The 19,651-nt window shown below is 35.7% G+C and overlaps 1 protein-coding gene and 2 long non-coding RNA genes across 7 annotated transcripts; 2 read left to right on the forward strand and 1 right to left on the reverse strand.

Moving 5' to 3' along the window:
- The first annotated feature begins 562 nt into the window (after positions 1-562).
- Positions 563-3,273, forward strand: LOC147482680 (uncharacterized). Of its 4 annotated transcripts, none has more exons than XR_015204533.1 (6): positions 563-769; positions 919-1,004; positions 1,116-1,166; positions 1,293-1,493; positions 1,781-2,273; positions 2,831-3,227. XR_015204533.1 is itself a non-coding variant. In XM_086577391.1 (6 exons), exons 1-4 carry the CDS (start codon positions 599-601, stop codon positions 1,425-1,427), a joined length of 441 nt encoding a protein of 146 aa, XP_086433517.1. In that variant the 5' UTR covers positions 570-598; the 3' UTR covers positions 1,428-1,493; positions 1,781-2,273; positions 2,831-3,273. The 4 variants fall into 4 exon arrangements, 3 of the variants coding, with proteins under 3 accessions (XP_086433517.1, XP_086433518.1, XP_086433519.1); XM_086577391.1 differs by having other exon boundaries at positions 570-770; positions 922-1,004; positions 2,831-3,273; XM_086577392.1 differs by having other exon boundaries at positions 570-769; positions 966-1,004; positions 2,831-3,273.
- Positions 3,274-4,278: 1,005 nt separating this feature from the next.
- On the reverse strand, positions 4,279-6,537 carry LOC147482681 (uncharacterized). Of its 2 annotated transcripts, none has more exons than XR_015204535.1 (3): positions 6,430-6,537; positions 4,937-6,007; positions 4,279-4,700 (listed from the first exon to the last, which is right to left on the reverse strand). It is a non-coding gene; the product is annotated as an uncharacterized LOC147482681 (long non-coding RNA). The 2 variants fall into 2 exon arrangements; XR_015204536.1 differs by having other exon boundaries at positions 6,220-6,516.
- Positions 6,538-6,627: 90 nt separating this feature from the next.
- On the forward strand, positions 6,628-10,076 carry LOC147482682 (uncharacterized). The gene is made up of 4 exons (XR_015204534.1): positions 6,628-6,813; positions 6,898-7,010; positions 9,577-9,631; positions 9,789-10,076. It is a non-coding gene; the product is annotated as an uncharacterized LOC147482682 (long non-coding RNA).
- Positions 10,077-19,651: the final 9,575 nt, after the last annotated feature.

Genomic DNA, 19,651 nt, shown 5'->3' on the forward strand with positions numbered 1-19,651 from the left:
CTCCGATAATATTTCTTTTGAACGGAGCATGTGAGAAATTGGTCATTTCGGCTAAAATCACTGAATTAATCAGTTACTTATATCAAGCAAAAATATCAAATAAACTTTATCGCTCTAACCCCGATAAGCGATTAATCGGCGATTTAATATGATATTAACTTATTAGCACAAGTATAACAGCCTCAGGCTTGCATTCTAGCTTTATAGATAACTTAAGTTGAGAAAATGCAGAAATGGTAAAATGAGAAGACAGTCTGAGTTAAAAATTTCTAAAACTAATTTTAACTCTGAATGCCATGCAAATAAATGTCAAATATATTCTATTTTTTATTTATTTATTTATTTTTCTTGGATAATAATATATTCCATTCCACAGTGCCACACATCCAAGTGGGCATGTAAGATATCCGGAATTTCATACATGGAATATGCTGACCCAACAATGCCGATCTAAGGGTTGACATTTAACGAGCCTAGATTTAGGATGGGCTTTTTTTCAGCCCATTTCACAAGTTCAGCCTATATATTAGTTCTCCCGCCAGAGCAAAAGGGAAAATTAATTGAAACGTTTCAACTTTTGACACTCAAAAACTCAAATATGAAAAAAATGGACAAGTTTACTGATTTGGTAAAGAAATTGGCTAATGAAACGAAAGTTCAATTACGTGAATTATGTACATCTAAAGGCACTGATTTCGTAAACGCTAGAGATGAATTTATCCAACTTTTCTTAGAAGAGGATGGAGTAGAAATTGGGGATAAACAAAAGGTTAGGGTTAATTAATTTATTTCGTGATTTTAATTCAATTTCAACTTGTTTTTTCATTTATTTGATATATATATAGACTGAATTTAGCTAGATGTACAATCGATTCTAATAACGTTTTATTATGTTTTGAATGTTTGATCCAATTTAAGGATATGATAATGACAAAATTAAATCTGATGTTGCTCTGAGTGGTAAGGCGAGTTTGGTGAAACTGGATGATGTAGTGCAGAAATCTGTGAGTATTTCATTGTTTAGTAGGTTTAACTTTGCTAAAGAGGTTGGTATTAATTTCTGCCTAATTAGGTAGAGTAGAATAGTTCTGATCTTATGTATTCATTTTGTAAAGGGAGTTGTTGACGGAGTCAAAGGAAATGAAGATGGTGGAGTGATAAACATGGTTAGGGTTTATTGATTTCAACTTGTTTTTTATTTATTTATTAGATATATATAGAATGAATTAACTAGATCTGTAATTGATTCTAATCATGTTTTATTATTTCTTGAATGTTTGATTCAATTCAAGGATGATATTGACAAACTGAAATCTGATGATGTGAGTGATAAGGCGAGTTTGGTGAAAAAGGATGATGTAGTGCTGAAATTGGGGTTGACTTATGTGAGTAAATCTTGTTTAGTAGGTTTAACTTTGCCAAATTAATTTCTGCATAACAAGAAAGAGGTTGTCGACCTTACTGATGATGATCCGGTGCCACAACCAAAATCAGTGAGTAAATTCACTTTTTCATTGAGCTTGTTTGTTTTGGGGAAATATATAGTCTGTGAATTAGGGAGTGTGTCATGGGAATACGAACGATGAAAGAGGTATTTATTGTTGTTTTTGAATCCTTGAGATTTTTCAGTAATGGCGGTTAAAATTAGATTACACTTTGCTTTATTTCAAATATTTTCTGATTCACATTTTCTTCTATACTTTCATGTAACGTTTCCTTAATGTTCTCCTTATGTCTCGGTTCAAGCTAAAGTAACCTAATGAAATTCAATATTTTGAAGGCTACAGAGCTTGACAAGTGGGATCCAGCAGATTTCCAGTATCCATTTCAAAATCCATTATCAGTTATTGATCATAATCAGTTGAAGGAGCTGGACCATAAATCTGAACCTGCTTTGCTTGTTGATTTCACACAACCTACTATGCAAGAGCTTGGTGCTCAAGTACAAATACCTGGAGAAAGAAAGGGTGTTGATGTTTTGGCCATAAAATTATTGATAGACAAAGAAGCAAGTGGTGGCCACTTTCTTGTTAAGGCTGATTACTTGAAGAATGTTACGAAGTTGGTGAAGTATGGGCAGAAGATCATTTTTTGTGAGAAAGATGGATCAACAGTTTACTGTGCAGTTTCTCAGAAATACGAAGTTAAACTATTCGTATTTCAAAGGGGATGGTCTCAAAAGTTACTTCCAGAAGAAGGGTGCTCAAGCCAACGACCGAGTAGAGCTAGAATATCACGAGGGAACTTTCTTTATAGCATTTTATAGCATATAGGTAACTTATTCTTATTGATTTATTTTATGAATTTGGATGAGCTGATCTGCCACATTATGAGACTGAGTCTTCTTTTTGTTTTCTCCCTTTCTGTTGCATTATTTCGCTTTTGGTTCAGATGGGTGACATATATTAAATTATCCATTTATGCTCTTATAAGATGAATACTGGTTCTCAGATTGCAGAGTTTCATTTTCGGTGTCTCTGAAATTTAAATAACTTTGGTGCAACTGGATTGACTTTAAATTCATAGTGATTTCATGCGGTTTCAGTTCTACTTTTCAGCGTGTGTAGATCAAATAGATCTTGAACTGGACAGGAAGAAGGTGAACGTGGACTTAAATCGACTACTTAAATAAATTGTGCAAGGCGCCGTAACTTATATTTTCTTTGGATCAGTTTGGTAATAGAGCAATAGTAAGAGTAACATTAGAAATTCGATCAAGTATAAATCCATGTGTTAAACTAGCATTAAGCATGCATATAATTAGCATTTTAGGCATTCCCATTTATTGACACACTGATCCCAATGATTCTTGTTTTGGTATTTTGTTCAGATGGACTGATTTCTTACTCGTGCTGGGATAAAACTATCTTGTATTGCTGTGTTCAGTTGGACTGATTTCTTCCATGTGCTGCGGATCAAAGATACGTGTGTTGGTGTTTTGTTCAGGTGGACGGATTTCTTACTTGTGGTGGGATCAAAGACTCGTCTTTAAGACATTGTAGTGACAAGTTTTTAAAGCATGGCTAGGTGCTGAAACTTGTTCTGTTTGTACTAATGACATTGATTTAGAAGGTAGAAGTGTCTAGACTATGAACATGATATGAGGGTTGAAGAGTTTGGTCTTCTTACTCATTTTGTCTTGTTTCATGCATACAATGTTTTAGTTCAACTGATTCTGGGTCCTTGTGATTACATCAATGTCTGAAAAGAACGGATGAGTTCTTCAATGTTCCTTTGCACTTAAAATGAAGAAACTGACCTCTAGTTGAGATACTGATGTTGTTGAAACATTGACAAAAAAATTATAATGGTTGGTTCTGCTTGCTTACTACACAATAAGGTTGTGGTCTGAAATTTTAAGCAGCAGCACTTTGGTTTTACGATAAATGTGCATCTTGTACAAATTTCATACTTCAGAGATCAGTGAGCAAAATGCAGTTGGTGTTATTCGGTTGCGGCAGTCCTTTGGACCACATTTTCTCTACTAATTGGTGTTCCTCTGGAATTCATCTTAAGAGTGAGAAATATAGTGCAGAGGATCAAAAGAGGCCTGGAAATTGTTATATTTTTTCTTTGGGTTAACTAGTATTACCCCCCACTAGATGGGAAATTAGGGTCTCCCCCTAAATACACACAAAAAAAAGTCAAAATGAGTTGACCGAATTTTTTTTTGTGTGTATTTAGGGAGGACACCCTAATTTCCCATCTAGTGGGGGGGAGAATCCTAATTGGCTCATCTAGTGGGGGTAATACTAGTTCACCCTTTTTCTTTTGATGGTAACATGTTTACCCTCCCAAATACTGTGAACGTACAGCGACTTTGCAAGAAGGCAGGCATTGAAAGGAATTCCTATTCAACAAAGATCTTTAGGAGATTCTAGACCTACTATCGTTGGCAAAAAAATCTTTGCTAAAACTTGAGCAAGGTACGATGAGCGAAGTCATTGCTCACCAGCACTCTTCTCAAACCTTATTCAAGTTTAAAAATCCTTCCACCTCTTAATATGAACTTGTTACTGCCATAAACTCCTAACCATACGCAGAAGCACAAGTCTGGAATGCCTACAGACATCGCCAAAACTTCCAGGTTCTCAAAAATCCCACGTGTCAACACTACAAGGAAATCCTCTTCTTGGAAAACAACGTTATGAACACCATTAATCTTCATAATATCTTCTCTCAACCGATCATCCAGATTACCACTTGAACATCGTCATAACTCATAAATGAACAACGGGGCATCCATCATCCACGTCCATCAAAAAATAAGGAAAAGTAGAATAGAAAATGTACTATCAATTGATAACAGTCACGATACAGAGTGAAGAATCACCTTCAAATTGCGTTTAGCTGCAATCTTTTTCCAAATATTTCTATGTTCAAGGTAAAGCGCAGTGGCAGCAACAGCATTACAGAAATCTTCTGTAACTCCCAAACATTAAGCACGTCCAGAGACACAGGAATTAGGCTCAGCTGGACCAAGGACCAAAATTTATACTTCCCATTCTTGGCATAACATACACACTGCTGCTGGTATGGCGCATATCTCACGCAAGATCCAAACTATTGAGAATGCACCACCTTGACTTCCTTATTCAACAGATGCAATTGTTTACCATTTGTTTGCAGAAATGTAAATGTGACTAGAACTCTTCTTTTGCTCATTCACATATAACACATACTGCCAAACTCTATTTGCCCTGCAAATGAAGAACACAGACAGGATACGGAAAAGGTGTTAAAAATGTGGCAGACAAACTCCTTTACTCTGTATCACGGTTTACTAGCTAAAAATTCTCGATCCCTGGAGAGAAACTGAACAGACATCTAAAGTATAAGTGTTTTGTAAATTGTAACAAAAATAAAAAATAAATAACAAAAACAAAAGTTGCTATATATGATATAGACTAGGAATGGAAGAATGACTCATATATACCTCAATAAAGCCACTCAATAAACAGAGTTTCTCCACATTGCGCAGCCACACCAGAATCTTAGACGCACTTTTAAAAAAAGAATCCACGGGAGGACTACACAAACTAATATCCAGTGAAAAGTGAAACTTAGCACTGACCACAGATATAACATTTTCATAGATAATGTTTGGTGGTTTACAACACATGTATATAAGTTCCCGAAGAACTGAGTTAAAGATGCTGATGTTAAGTTCGTGTGTACCAAAGAGCGTTAGGTATTTAAGGGTAGGAATAGAAATGGAAATAGTATTGATATCAATGCAGCAGCAATACCAGATAACCAGTTTTTCAAGCATGGGACAAGTAGATCTCGAGAGGAGTTTGTTTACTAGGTTTTCACCAAGGAATGTAACATCGTCAAGTAATAACGATTTAAGCACTGGAAAATTAACAATTGTGGGCAAATTTAACTCGACAGTATACAAGCTCAATTTTGTTAGGGTACTGCTTGTAAAAAGGCAGAGGAAGGTTTTCAAATCTGCGTCTGCATCTGTAGGACAAAAGCTCAAAGTCTCGAACATTGTGCTTTACAGCAAAAGAGATCCATGAATTGAATTGACGAGAATATAGAAACGGATCATCGGCCTTCATATTGAGACTGAACCTTGTTATATCCAATCCATCATGAGTTGAAAGCGTCTCATCAATGAAATCTACAAAATCTCCTGGCTTTCATTCTTTTGTTTCTTCGAAATCACATTGCCTAAAATCTAGATTCGAAAGAGAAGAGCATACATATCTCCATTGCCTTGAAAGAATGCTGCTTCTCATTGCTTCTTTCATTGGAAGGAAAGAAACAATGTGGCTCCGAATTGGATCAGGAATATGGCTAATCCTATTTTCCTTATCAAAAGAACAACAAACCTGCTTCATATTTGCTCGTCTCCCGCTACCACCTTTCTATATAAATAATAAGTGAATAATTTACCACAACACTTTGACAGAAGTTAAATAATTTACCCTTCAAATCTCACTCTTCATACCCTGAAAACCAGAAAGCTTCTGAGCCACCCAGGGACTGAGAGAGAAACCTGTAAATAAATTCCAACCAACACAATGTTACAAAATGCAGAAACGCACACAAATTCAACTTATTATAGATATACCGAACCAATAAAAGTTGTTACTTATTATATTTGATTTGAAATAACCAAAAAGAGATTCCTTTTATTTCTATTTAAGTAAAGTGTTATCCCCCCTTTTGAGAGAGAGATTAAATATTAAAGAAAAAAAAAACACTTACTAACAATCTCCCTTTTTTCAATTTTTCAAAATTCACATTCCCTCCCAAAAAATAAAGTTCTCCTTTGTCGGCAGGGTTAATAAATTTTCTTTTTTTCTTCTTCCAATTCTCTTGTGATTATTTCTAAAAGTGAATATTCAACATTGTATTGAAAAGGAAACAAAAAAACAATCTTTATGTCATGAGAGAGAGAGAGAGAGAGGATCTAACCAGGTGTGTATATTTGAAGGAGTAATTGCAATTCAGAGTGGCTTTGGTTGTTTAGAGATGACTGTTGATTGATTTCCTTGCTCTTTTTCAAGTTTCAAGAGAGAAGATACAAAATATATATATTGGACCCGACCCGCGAACCCTGAATTCATATACGGGTTGGATTTGGACCCAAAGATGGATATTGTTTGGCCCATTTGAAACTTCAGCCCTCCCATAGTCCCATCTCACTTCTCCAGTTCTTCTCCTTTGAGGATTCCAAAAAAGAAAGAATCAATTTCTTCTTTATGGATCAAAAGGAAGAACCAGCTTCTTCTTCTTCTTCTTCTTCGGTGCCCCGACCCCAATTACTCAAATGCTTCAACGCTCTCTGGTTCTGCTACTGTAAGCAAAAAACACTTTATATTATATTATATATTATATCTACCATAAAAACCTTACAAGTTTTTTTCTTTTGGGTATATTCAGCTCCATTTCACCAGATGCAACAGTATTACAGAGCAGGAGTTTTTGATAACTGTTCTGGGAAATGGAATGCTCTTTTTGACTGTTTAGGCCTCAAAACTAAACCACCTTCTCAAGTACAGCTCAACTCTTTAACTTTATATTTTCTACTTGATAATAATAAGTTCGATATACATTACTAGTAATAATCATTTATTTTCATGCACCACAAGAGATTCTTCAATCTCGCCAGAAAATGAATAAACATATTTGGTCTCTCCGTACAAAAGAAGAAGCTTCAGCTAATTGGAGAAAGTGGTTTGGGAATAAACCCCATGAAAGGAAATGAGAATGCATGTTTCGTAAGTTTTGTGTTGTAATTGGCTCAATTTCACTGCCCAATAGAAAGTTTTAACTAGACTTTTTGGTATATGTTTCAACATTGTATTAGGCCCAAAGTGATTAATAACATGCCAGATTCTTCAAGTCAAAGAATTTGTCGTCGTCTGTTCCCTTTACGCTATCTTCTCTCTTGTGTGTGTATGTGTTTTGTTTAATCTTTTGTAGTTATGCATTTTTATCATGAATATATGTAAAATTCATGTACACTGTCTTGTTTTCATTTATATGAGCAAGCTAGATGTAGGTGTTAAAGCCAGATCAAGGATATTATTTGATACAGGATATGCCACTATGTTTAAACATGTGTCTATGTCATCTAGGTGTAGTAGTGAAGGTTCTGTTTGTGGTTGTTTGTTTTTTAAGTAAATTAGTATTAGGCAATTTCTAATGACTAGAGGTAATATCAATTTATATAATCTTATTCGTGCTAGATGTAGATTTTGAAGTCAAAACTTGGATACTATTTGATGGAGGATGCACTTTACATTTGAATGAGCATCTATACTGTCTATACGTAATGGTGCAGGTTGTCTTCTGTCTAGGCGTAGACTCTTTCGTTTTTCTGAAAAGCGGAATTTTGAGTTTAGTGAGTTCGCTTCATAAGTTCAGATGTAAACTTGATTGTACAAGTTTTAGAATAGTTAATTTCCCGTTAGGTTGACTTGCTAACTTTTCTAGGTTTCTTTACTTGTTTTGAGTGTCATTAAGAGTTCTTTATTTTGGAGTCAAAGGGACCAAACCTCTATATAAGGGTTTCATGTTTCGTCGTGATAGTTATATGATGATGTTGAATTGAATTTAGGTTTTCTTTTTGTTCCAATTCTTTTCCTCATTCCTATGGTGTGGTATTCTAAAATTATCTACGGTGTAGATAATTTGCTGATGCAAAAGAGGGAGAGGGAGAGGGAGAGGGAGAAAAGGAGAGAACAAAAGTTACTCCTGTTAGGCTGAGAGTGGAATTAGTTAATTAGTAAATAGGGTTAATAGGCTGAGAGTGGAATTAGCAATTTTCTGTGGATAAAAGTTGTTATAGTGTCAAAGGTGGACTCTGGGCCAAGATCTTACGTTGCAAATTTATTTGTCATCCATATCGGTCAATTGTTTTGATTTTTCTAAATCTAATTGAAATCCCCATAGTATCCAACCATATTGGTGGATTCTATTGTATCCCACAGGCACCACCATACTATGGTCATGTGCTGGCCTCCGTATTCATGGATGTTGATGTTGGTCAATCTCTCAGCCTGGTGCTGTGGATCGGAGTATATTTGTACTTAGAAAGCCTGGTATGAGTCTCACTTTTGTTCCTCTATGCTCTGCTCCTTTGTTTCCTTCCAGATGAGTTCTATACTACTTTTATGATTAATTTTCTCCTGCTTAAACTCTTACTCTTTTGATCTCGTTAAAGGAACTGATTTACTTGGATGAGTTTATGCTTTTACACGTACGAATGCTCTGACACACTAGTTGGAAACAACTATAAATAGGGTAAAACTATAAAGCAGAGAGATTGTCCTATCAAAGTGAGGTTAGATTTGTAACATAGTTTATGCACTTAGTTGGCGATTCATCAGTTTGTCTACATTAAAGACCATCATCCTTCTTTGTTATATTCTTCAGAAGGTACCCTTATCGGAAAAATAAATAATACATGGTACATGGATAGGACCTAGGTTCTAATCTAGTCCCTTAGATATATATCCTGCTGATGATGTTGCATTTGGAATTACAAACTGTAGGTCTGTATGTTGTTAAGATACAAAGTTCAAATGACATAATTCAGAGAGTTTGCAAGTTATTTACCCACTATATCTTGAGAGCCTTTTTGGTTTCTTTTCAGTATTGGTCTTACTACTTATGGTGACAGTTAAGTGCCAGTTGGTAAGATACTATTCTGTTGCACATTCCACAAGGCACAAGTTGCAATAACTTGGATGTTTAATAGGCTTCATTTGGTTCTTGTTTGGTGCTTGCATCGATGCAATAAAACTTCTGTAATATCGACAACATATTTTCAAGAAATCTGTGTTGGATGTGTATCCGTAGGTAACATATTGAAGTTTAAATTCCTCAAATGGTGCTACTTCAACCTATTTTCAAGAACTCCATATTGGTTACATGGATACATATGTTGTGGATGCGCCATATGGACATGTTGAAGGCAATATACCTCATTTTGGTAGTTCGTTCCTACTCCTGTCGGCTACAATACACGTCCCCATGTCAATGTTACTTTGGAAACATATTTGCCTCCTTTTCCTCTCAAACTCATTGTTAACACTTTTTAAGTTTGTTTTTCAGCTGTGGAGGTGCGTATTATTCCTGATCTTATTCTCTAATTTATACACATCGAAAGGTGTAGTTTGCAGACTTTGTTTTATTTGTATCCTAGAACTGTCACTAAAAGAGGCATATACCCGTAGGTTACATTGGCTAACCAATTAGCTTCTTATCTTGTTTATACTTAACAACTGCTGCTGTTTATCTCATTGATGCTTGTTTTATTTTTTTAGCAGTAAGTGGAGCACTGGAGCTATTCTGATGAATGATGAATATGTTGTAGTTGCAGCATGGAAATAGATTCTGACGTGGGCGGTGAAGATGCCTGCTATGTATTAGTTTTGTAGTCATTCTGATTCTGTGAAGTTTTCTATATATGTAAATGGTGTCAGTATGGCTCAGTAGAATTAGATTTCAGTGAACCAAACACAGCGTATATGAGCGAAGGGCCTCAACATTTGTAAAACTTGTTTAGAAACAGACACAAGGGCTAAAAAGTCAATATCAGTTTTCAGAACTAATCGGTCATAGGGCGAGGCGAGAGGCAATTAATCAGTGATTTAATCGTAATTAATCGGATGGATATAATTACCTTTTTATTTATAGATTGTTAGACGATCTATTGACTTATTATCTAGTTTGAAGCCCCATAAAACGGGTATGCCCATTGAGAAAACCCACTTTTATGACTATATCTTGAGCCCAGGAGGCCAGGATCACTCTTATGCTAAGTCCAATGGTTTGACTCATATATCTCAATTAGTAGAGTATATCATAATTAACATAGATATTTAAATTGGACTAGTTTTTTTTTTCTATCATGAACCCTTGATAAAATATTAAAATTGTTATGAAATCCATGGGCTTATATGGATGCCCACCATTGATATGTGTTATCCTGATAATCCTCTATCTTGGTATTTATCCTGATAACCTTCTATCTTGATATTTATCCCGATCATCCTCTATCTTCTTGTTTATCCCTGTTAATCCCTTTATCTTTAGAAAGGGAGGTTACCTAGTTGTATATAAAGGTAACCTCTTCCCATTTAGTTTTACCTCAAGAAATAAGAATCTCTCTCTCTTTTTTGATTGATTCAATCTACATGTTAAGTTAGTATGGTGTTCTCTCCAAATAGGTTTAATTTCTAACACGTTATCAGCACGATAGTCTCTAGTTTTGGATTAAAGGTATGTGTTTTACTTACGATTAATGGCATGTGTTTAGTTTGTTATTATGAATAGTAATCGATACTATTGAATTTAAATTAAGTATTTTTTGTATTAAATTAAATTCTTGTCGAATTTAACTGTATTGTTAACGTTTTTCTCTGGCTTGTTATTGTAAGTGCATGTTTAAACTTTTTTGTTTTACTGGAGTCGTGTAAAACAGTAGACAAAGATGCTGTTATCAGTAGTCTTTAGCGTTGGATTCCGGTAATGTAATATAAGAGGTGTTTTTGCCTTTTCAGTAAAGAGAGTCAATGAATGATCTGCATGTGGTACGATAATTAGGTTCTAGTGCAATACCTATCTACCAATAAACATGCAAATTAATAAATAAATAAATGTGGTAAGAAATATAAGCTCTACTGCAAGGACTGATTGACTATAGATTATTCATGGTCAAGTCTATTAAAGTTCATTGTGCCTTGGTAGCTGAAGTAAGGAGCTCTAATGTTCATCGTATCGTTTATATTTCCTGGATCAAATTATAAATTTTTCTTTTGCTTTTAGTTTGATAAAAGAAAAGGGTTAATACCAATTTATTAGCTATGCCGTACTTAGTTATGACTTGTGATGCTGTAAAGCAAGATAACAACCTTCTAGAGAGGCATGGGACATGTAATATTTAATTTCGTCAGGATATTTTTTTTTCTTCTAATTGGGCTTTATAATAACTGGTTATTAAATGTTATGCATCTATTATAATTAGTTAAATCAAGCTTTAAGTACCTGATTCGGTGATTCCTTTAAAAACTTATGTTTCGACATTGTTATTGGGCCTAAAAGCGAAAGGATTATATTTCTTTTTGACATTACAAAAGCCACAAAGTGGGTCGTGGGATGAAAAACTTTGTTTCTCAAAACTTCAAAAGGCATATTATTCGTCATGCCAAACAGTCAAATACTAATTTCATCCACGTTGATCAAGTTCCTGAAGACCGACCTATCATTTCATATCTTTTAAGTCTTTTAATGCTAGCTTATGGAATTATTGGAGTTGTTAGCAAGTTTTAGTAACACTGATGAAAATCTTTTTAACTCTTTTCATAGTACAACTAACACTATTATGTTTGCCTGTTTGGGACACCTTATTACAGTGTTGTAGATGTTAGGAATTTTGAAAATAAGTAGAAATTGTTTGGAACACATTATGGTCGGCTATTCCAGGGAAGAAGACGATGACAACATGTTATATTTTGTTGGATAAAGGGCCTAATAACTTTTAAAGGCTAAAGCACATATGTTTTATTGGTTCTGGGCCTTAAGTTAATAAAACCCAGCTCATGACATTAGCTTCGAAATTCGGAATGTTGAGACACTCCCAATGAAAACGGCTATAACTTTATGCTCAAAGGTCGGATTTGCAAACCGTTTTTTGCATTAGAAAGCTGACTCAGAGATGTTTCCAACGGTATGTGGAGTGAAGCCTAATTTGTTTTGAGCTAATTCAGTTTTACAATTCTTTATTGACTAATTTCTCGTCGGATAGAGAAACGTGGTAATCCGATTTTTCAATCGGATAGGTATCGTATTCCTTACCAAATCTATGCAATTCTTTGTTTTATATTGTGAGATGGATTAAAACATAGAATTACATGTTAGGGTTTTTACTTTAAGGAAATTTCTTTTCTTTTCATTTTTTTTTATGTATACTATTGAACAATGATGCAGACCCTAAAGTTTTACGATATATTTGGAACCCGAAGTTCAAAGATCTATTTTTTTTAGGAACCTGAAGTTCCAAGAACTATATTGTTTGGAACCCGAAGTTCCAAAATCTATTTTTTTTTAGGAACTTGAAGTTCTAAGATCTATTATTTTTAGGAACCTGACGTTCCAAGATTTAATTTTTAGGAACCAGAAGTTCTAAGGTCGAAATTTTTAAGAACCTGAAGTTCCAAAGATTCAATTTTTAGAAACCTGAAGTTCTAAGATCGTCTGGTTGACTATATCGACTTGGTCAGGTCCAACCTATAAGGACTGGTCCGGTTTTGGCCCATTACAGTGGTCATTTATGTAGGCCCAATTCGTTTTTATAGCTATTTTTGTTTTCAAGAACTTGACGTTCTAACATAAATAAGGCCTTGAAGTTTAGTATGAGAATCCAAATAACAATGGACAAGTTTGATGAGCAAACTTTCATAATTGGAATGATTTATTTAGTTAATTATATTTTTATTACCAATTCATGGAACGTTTACCGTTAATATTGTGTTTTATTCATGGACAGTCTAGGCTAGGATTGTCGTTAATATTTTGAATTTTCTTATTTTGAATTTATTCTATCACAATGCACTAGTATCAATCTTTACAAATTTATTTTGCTTTATGTTGAAATGTATGGATATATAAATGGAGAAAAGTATTATGGATATATGTCCGGTCGACTATACCCATAAATGAGAAAAGACATTGTGTATCATATCTAACGTTGGAAGCGAAGCTCACTTAGGCGATCACGTATTACATAATTGTCAATTTAATGAGATAGTATTCCCGTCGTTAGGGGAGAAGAGCAATGGTTGCTCTAAGGAACGGCGATGAAGCAACTTGGATCACGCCCTCTGTCTCATTAAGAGATAAGGAGAATGATACACTTGCAAGCGGTTGCAAAGAAAATGCCTAAGCATTTAATGATATGGTAAAAGTAACCATGAATGTGCCAGCCCATAATTGATGTTCCATTTGGATGCGGGTCCAAACATGGCGGCAAATGAATCTATCAGACGCTAAAAGCGTGGTAGACCTATAGGATCCAAAGAGAGTGCTCCCCCGAGGAGAACCGAGGAACCATCTTGTCCAAACAATAGCGGTCATGGCTGGAGCTCCATAAACAAATAATGAAAATGTGCAAATATCCAAAATTCACTGAAATGCCTATATATGGTTGCCCCTAAAGAGGCACAGGTACCTGAAAATAAAGAGATCGATCTCAATATTCCATGCATGTTCAGGTGAATTGTGGGATAGGAAAGCACTTGTCATAGATGACATATTTAGCTATGGTATAGCTATTGGAACATCAAAGGACAATGATGAAAAAATAAATGAGCCACGTGTTTTGTCGACAAAGGAAAGATTGGCCAATCTGGAATTTGCTATTCAAGCATAATTAAACTCTTTCAATAAACGTGGTGTATTTGGACCTATAGTACAAACCCCAAAAGGTGTTAACCCTGTAGGTTACAAATGGGTGTTTGTTCGAAAACGAAAACGAGAAAATGAAATTTCGATATAAGACACGACTTGTGGCACAAGGTTTTCTTGAAACACGATTGATTATGAAGAATCATACTCATGAATGTAGTGACCCGACTACTTGTATGGGGACATAGACAAATATATTTACATGAAAATCCCTGAAGGATTTGGTTTGCACGAAGCAAAATCAAAGGAGATGCGTTACTCAATTAAACTAAGACATTTATTGTATGGTTTGAAACAATCCGGAAGATTGTGGTACAATCGTCTTAGTGAATATTTGTCTAAGGAAGGGTATGCAAACAATGAAATTTGCCCATGTGTCTTCATAAAGAAATCCTTAAATGGATTTGCAATACTAGCCACTTATGTGAATGACATAAATTTGATTGGAACTCCGGAAGAGCTCGAGATAACTGCTCAATACCTAAAGTAGGAATTTGAGATGAAAGACCTTGGGGAAACAAGACTTTGTCTCGGCTTGCAGATTGAGAGAAGTTCTAGTGGTGTATTAGTCCACTAGACTAATTACACCGAGAATGTTTTGAAATATTTTCATATGGATAAGGCACATCCATTAAGTACCCCAATGGTCGTCCGGTTACTGAATATAGAGAAAGACCCATATTGCCCCAAAGAAGAAAATGAAGAAGTTTTGGGTCCTGAAGTACCATACTTGAGTGCAATTGGTGCATTAATGTATCTAGCACAATGCACTAGACCGGACATTTCTTTTTCTGTATATTTGTTAGCCAGGTACAGCTCAGTGCCTACTAAAAGACACTGGAATGATGTCAAACACATATTGAGATATTTTTATGGAATAATTGGTATGAAACTATTTTATTCTTATGGTTCCACTAATGACTATGATCTAGTTGGCTATGCAGTCTTTGGTTATCTATCTGACCCTCAGAAGGGTCACTCCCAAACAGGTATGTATTTCTTAGTGGTAATGTTGTTATTTGTTGGCATTGCACTAAACAAACTTTAGTGGCAACTTCCTCTGACCACTCTGAAATTTTAGCTCTTCATGAAGCTAGTCGTGAATGTGTATGGCTAAGGTTATTAATTGGGCATATTCGTAGTTCTTGTTAATTACCTTCTATAACAAGTGTTCCCAACATTATTTATGAGGATAATGCAGCTTGTATAGCCCAGATTCAAGAAGGATTTATAAAAGGAAACAGGACAAAACACATTGCGCCAAAATTCTTTTATACTCATCAGCTTCAGAAGGAGAAGCAGATTAAGGTCGAGCAAGTTCGTTCCAGTGACAACCTTGCTGATCTTTTCACTAAATCACTACCGAAGCATACATTTCAAAAGCTTGTATATGGGATCGGCATGCGCAGAGTTCACCACCACACCATATAAAGACTTGTCTTTATCAGGGGGAGTAGTAGAATAGGGGAGCATCCTGAAGAATGTGTCCCGTGACATATGCATCATACTCTTTTCCCCTTATCTAGGTTTTATCCCACCGGGTTTTCCTAGTAAAGGTTTTAATGAGGCGAAGATAAAGCAAGTCACAATGATTATGAGTAATGTTGTACTCTTTTTTCCCTTCACTTTGGTTTTCCCACTTGGGTTTCCTTAGCAAGGTTTTAATGAGGCAAACTGTCATTGGATGATTATAGAGCATCCGAAAGAATGCTACAAAAAGATGCATCCACCATAATTTCCACAAGAATGGTGGACATCCAAGGGGTGTTATGAAATCCATGGGCTTATATGGATGCCCACCATTGATATGTGTTATCCCGATAATCCTCTATCTTGGTATTTATCCCGATAACCTTCTATCTTGATATTTATCCCCGATCATCCTCTATCTTCTTCATTTTATCCTGTTAATCCCTTATCTTAGAAAGGAGGTTACCTAGTTGTATATAAAGGTAACCTCCTCCCATTTAGTTTTACCTCAAGAAATAAGAATTCTCTCTCTCTCTCTCTCTTTTATTGATTCAATCTACATGTTAAGTTAGTATGGTGTTCTCTCCAAATAGGTTTAATTTCTAACAAAAATAAATTATTCAAGGCTTTTAAGAAGAACTACTTTGTCATTTAAAAATTTACTACCATCTATACCCTTAATATTACATAGTAATTTAAGGACGTGTGTGTAAATTCAGGTCGGAAATCAACTACACGCCATTATTCAATTGTTCACGACTTATCTTTCATTAATTGTCAAATAATTACCTTTTATACCGAATCTCAATTAGTAGAGTATACCATAATTAACATGGACATTTAAATTGGACCAACCTTTTTTCTACCATAAAATACCCTTGATAAAATATTAAAATCAATTATTCAATGCCTTTAAGGACTACTTTGTCATTTAAAAATTTACTACCATCTATACCCTTAATATTACATAGTAATTTAAGGACGTATGTGTAAATTCAGGTCGAAAATCAACTACACGTCATTATTCAAGTCATTATTCAATTGTTCGCGACTTATTCTTCATTAATTGCCAAATAATTACTTTTTATACCAAAATTAATTGCAAGAAACCAGCCCTCTCTTTTCTTCTTCTCTTCTTCTTCTCTTTTCCAAATCTCCCCTAATTTGCTCTCCCTTATAAAAACTTAAACTGAAAGCCACAAAAAAAAAAACAAACATACCTGATTGTCTCTTTACTGTCGATTATTATTAGAAGTCAAGCAAACAAAAAAAAATCTCGGTTTCAAAAAGTAATATATTTTGTCAACAGTCTTTGTTCAAGATCGGCATATTAGGTTTTGACAGCAATTTTGTGGAAATTACATTACCAATGTTAAGCTGCTTTTACTTTTTTATATTTTAATCCTTGAGATATTTTTTTTACCTTGAAAATGTGATTCAAGTTCTCTTTATCTGGTGTTTGGAAAATTCCTATCTATTGAATCTTCTTTTGGGGTTATTGATTGCATAGATACAAGAAGCTACTATGCACCGTGGATCTCACAAAGGACTTCTTTTTCAGCTACTCATACCATGTTATGCGTAGCCTTCAAAAGAATTTATGTGAAGGCGTGACAGAGCAACTTCTCTATGAAAAAATGTTTGTGTGTAATGAGTATTTGACAAGAGGTATCAGGCATAACCTAAAGAATACTCTCTAGACAGTTACCCTGGTACATGGCTTCTTTAAACAGGTAAGTTTTAAGAAGAATAAAAGATAAGGATTAATGAGTAAATTAAGAAGAATTTTATTTTAGAAGCTACACGTAGGATTATCCGAAAGTTATGAGACATATCCCTAGCTAAAAGGGTTGGCAAACTTTTGCAATCATGTGCATTGGTTAAAGTCCAAATTAAGCTGTTAAAAAGGAAGCTTCAGCGGTCATATCAACATATCGGCTAAATAGACTATTTTATAGGTAAATAAGCTCATTGGTTTGTTCGGTTCGATTTGCCTGAGGCAATTCTGATGTGTTACGATTCTATGCTTTAAAGTTCGATATGAAGAAAGCATACGGGTGCTCGGAATGGAAGTTTATAGAAAATGTCTTGATTAGATTTGGCTTTCAACAAACATGGGTGGATAGAATCTTGTTTTGCATTTCTTCACCGTCCTTTTCCATTCTTCTTAATGGATCTCCTTATGGTTTCTTCCGACCGTCTAGGGGTATTCGTCAGGGGGACCCTATCTCACCATATATTTTCATTTTGTGTGCGGAGGCTCTTTCACGGCAGTTTCAATATGCACAGGTTAATGGGAAGATTCAAGGGGATTAGAGTGGCGGATCTGCTCCCAGCTCTCTATCGCATCTTATGTATCGCGGATGATTTATTGGTTTTCTTAAAAGCCGACGTGGCGGTTGCTTCGAATTCTGAGAGAATTGCGGAGCGGTATGAAACAGGTTTTACGGTGAGCATTAACGAGATAAATCCCAAATGATTCATAACAACCTATTGCGCATTTAATGACTTCTCTTCGGGCGATTCATAATGTTCAAACTACAACAACGTTTCCCACCTATTTAGGTGTTCCTGCTGTTATTGGAAGAGCGAAACGGGCGCATTTCAAATCTTTGATTAAAAGGTTCCAAGATCGACTTGCGGGCTGGAAATCCTCGATTATTTCTCGAGGAGGTAGACTCACGTTGGTTAATTCCGTATTAACGGCGCTTCCAGTCTACTTGATGTCATGTATCCGATTGCCGGTGTATATCATTGAAGAGCTTGACCGGTATAGGAAAGCTTTTCTGTGGAATCATGAGAAAGGTCAAAACAAGCTTCATTATTTCTCATGGGAACTTGCTTGTAAACCAAAAGAGGCTGGTGGGCTTGGGATTAAAGATTTAGAAATTCAGAATATCTCTCTACTTGGCAAAAAAGCTTGGGAGCTTATATCACCCACGTCTATGTGGGCGAAATGCATGAAAGGTAAATACTTCCCAAGGACTGATTTTCTGAGAGCAAGATGTCCGAGGTCAGCATCTAAGGTTTGGAAAACTATTTTGAAGATGAAACCTCTTCTCGCAATGGGTATCCGTTGGCATGTGGGCGATGGTCTTGCGATTAGTGCGTGGCTTGACTCTTGGGTGCCTGACACAACTTCCCCTTTGCAATTGCAGCCGAGTAATTGCATCCTAAATCGTGTTAGTGATTTCATTGATCCGTCTACTCGAACGTGGAGGGTGGAGGAAATTCGAAACTATTGGTCTCCGGAATATGCGGCTCGGATTCTTTCTATACCTTTATCTATTCATGCTCATCCAGACTATAGAATATGGGCTCCTGATAAATCTGGTCGTTATTCGGTTAAATCGGCGTATCGTCAAGTGTACCATTGGTTACAAAATGACAATGTACAAACTGATCCTATATTTAAGAAAATCTGGAGGGTCAACATTCCTTACAAAATCAGATTTTTCTTATGGCAATGTATTCGTGGAGGTGGTGCCAATGCTGATTTTCTCCAACGAAAAGGTATTTATGTAAACTTCGACTGTTCTCTTTGTGAGTATGGTAATGATCTGAAGGAGCACATTTTTATTGGATGTCCGTTAAACGGCTGTGTGGTTTGGTGTTGGGTTTTTCCCACTACATATGGATAACACCTTTGCTGATTGGGTGAGGAGCATGATGGCAGTGGCGTTACAACACGAGGATGTGGATTGGTCTCTTTCAATTACTGCTGCTGTTATCTGGAATATATGGATAGCTCGAAATAAAGCTAGATTTGAGGATGCCAAGGCATCACCTATATATTATATGATGAAGGCCAAAAAGCTAGTGGAGAATATGTGGCGCGAGGACAACGGAGAGATTGTTTCTGCATCTTCGTCAATGGAAAAGTGTAGGAGGTGGGTGGCCATTAGATGGATACCACCACCTGTGGGTGTGTTTAAATTAAACATTGATGGTTCGTCTAGAGGAAATCCAGGTGCTGCAGGAGCAGGTTGTGTTCTCAGAGATTGGGATGGAAGATTTATCTTCGGTTTAGCAGTACCGATATTACATGCGTCCACTATTATGGCTGAAGCGAGAGCGCTTTTCTTTGGCTTGAGGATTTTATCTTTTCTGCATCTAAATGGGGTTCGTGTTCTAGTGGAAACGGACTCAAAGTTCATTCAACAATGCATTAGAAATTCATCAATGGATACACCTTGGGAGGTGCTTCATGTTATTCAAGACTGCTTACATTTTTTTTTTAGTTCAATGGCAG

This window comes from Coptis chinensis, chromosome 8, assembly GCF_015680905.1.
Source record: "Coptis chinensis isolate HL-2020 chromosome 8, ASM1568090v1, whole genome shotgun sequence".
NCBI lineage: Eukaryota > Viridiplantae > Streptophyta > Magnoliopsida > Ranunculales > Ranunculaceae > Coptis > Coptis chinensis.

Bases quoted from the DNA above. Each gene is read 5' to 3' on its own strand.
- LOC147482680 (XM_086577391.1), top strand. From the start codon at position 599: ATGAAAAAAATGGACAAGTTTACTGATTTGGTAAAGAAATTGGCTAAT. The intron at 771-921 runs TTAGGGTTAATT...CAATTTAAGGAT, and splicing joins AATTGGGGATAAACAAAAGG to ATGATAATGACAAAATTAAA. The intron at 1,167-1,292 runs GTTAGGGTTTAT...ATTCAATTCAAG, and splicing joins ATGGTGGAGTGATAAACATG to GATGATATTGACAAACTGAA.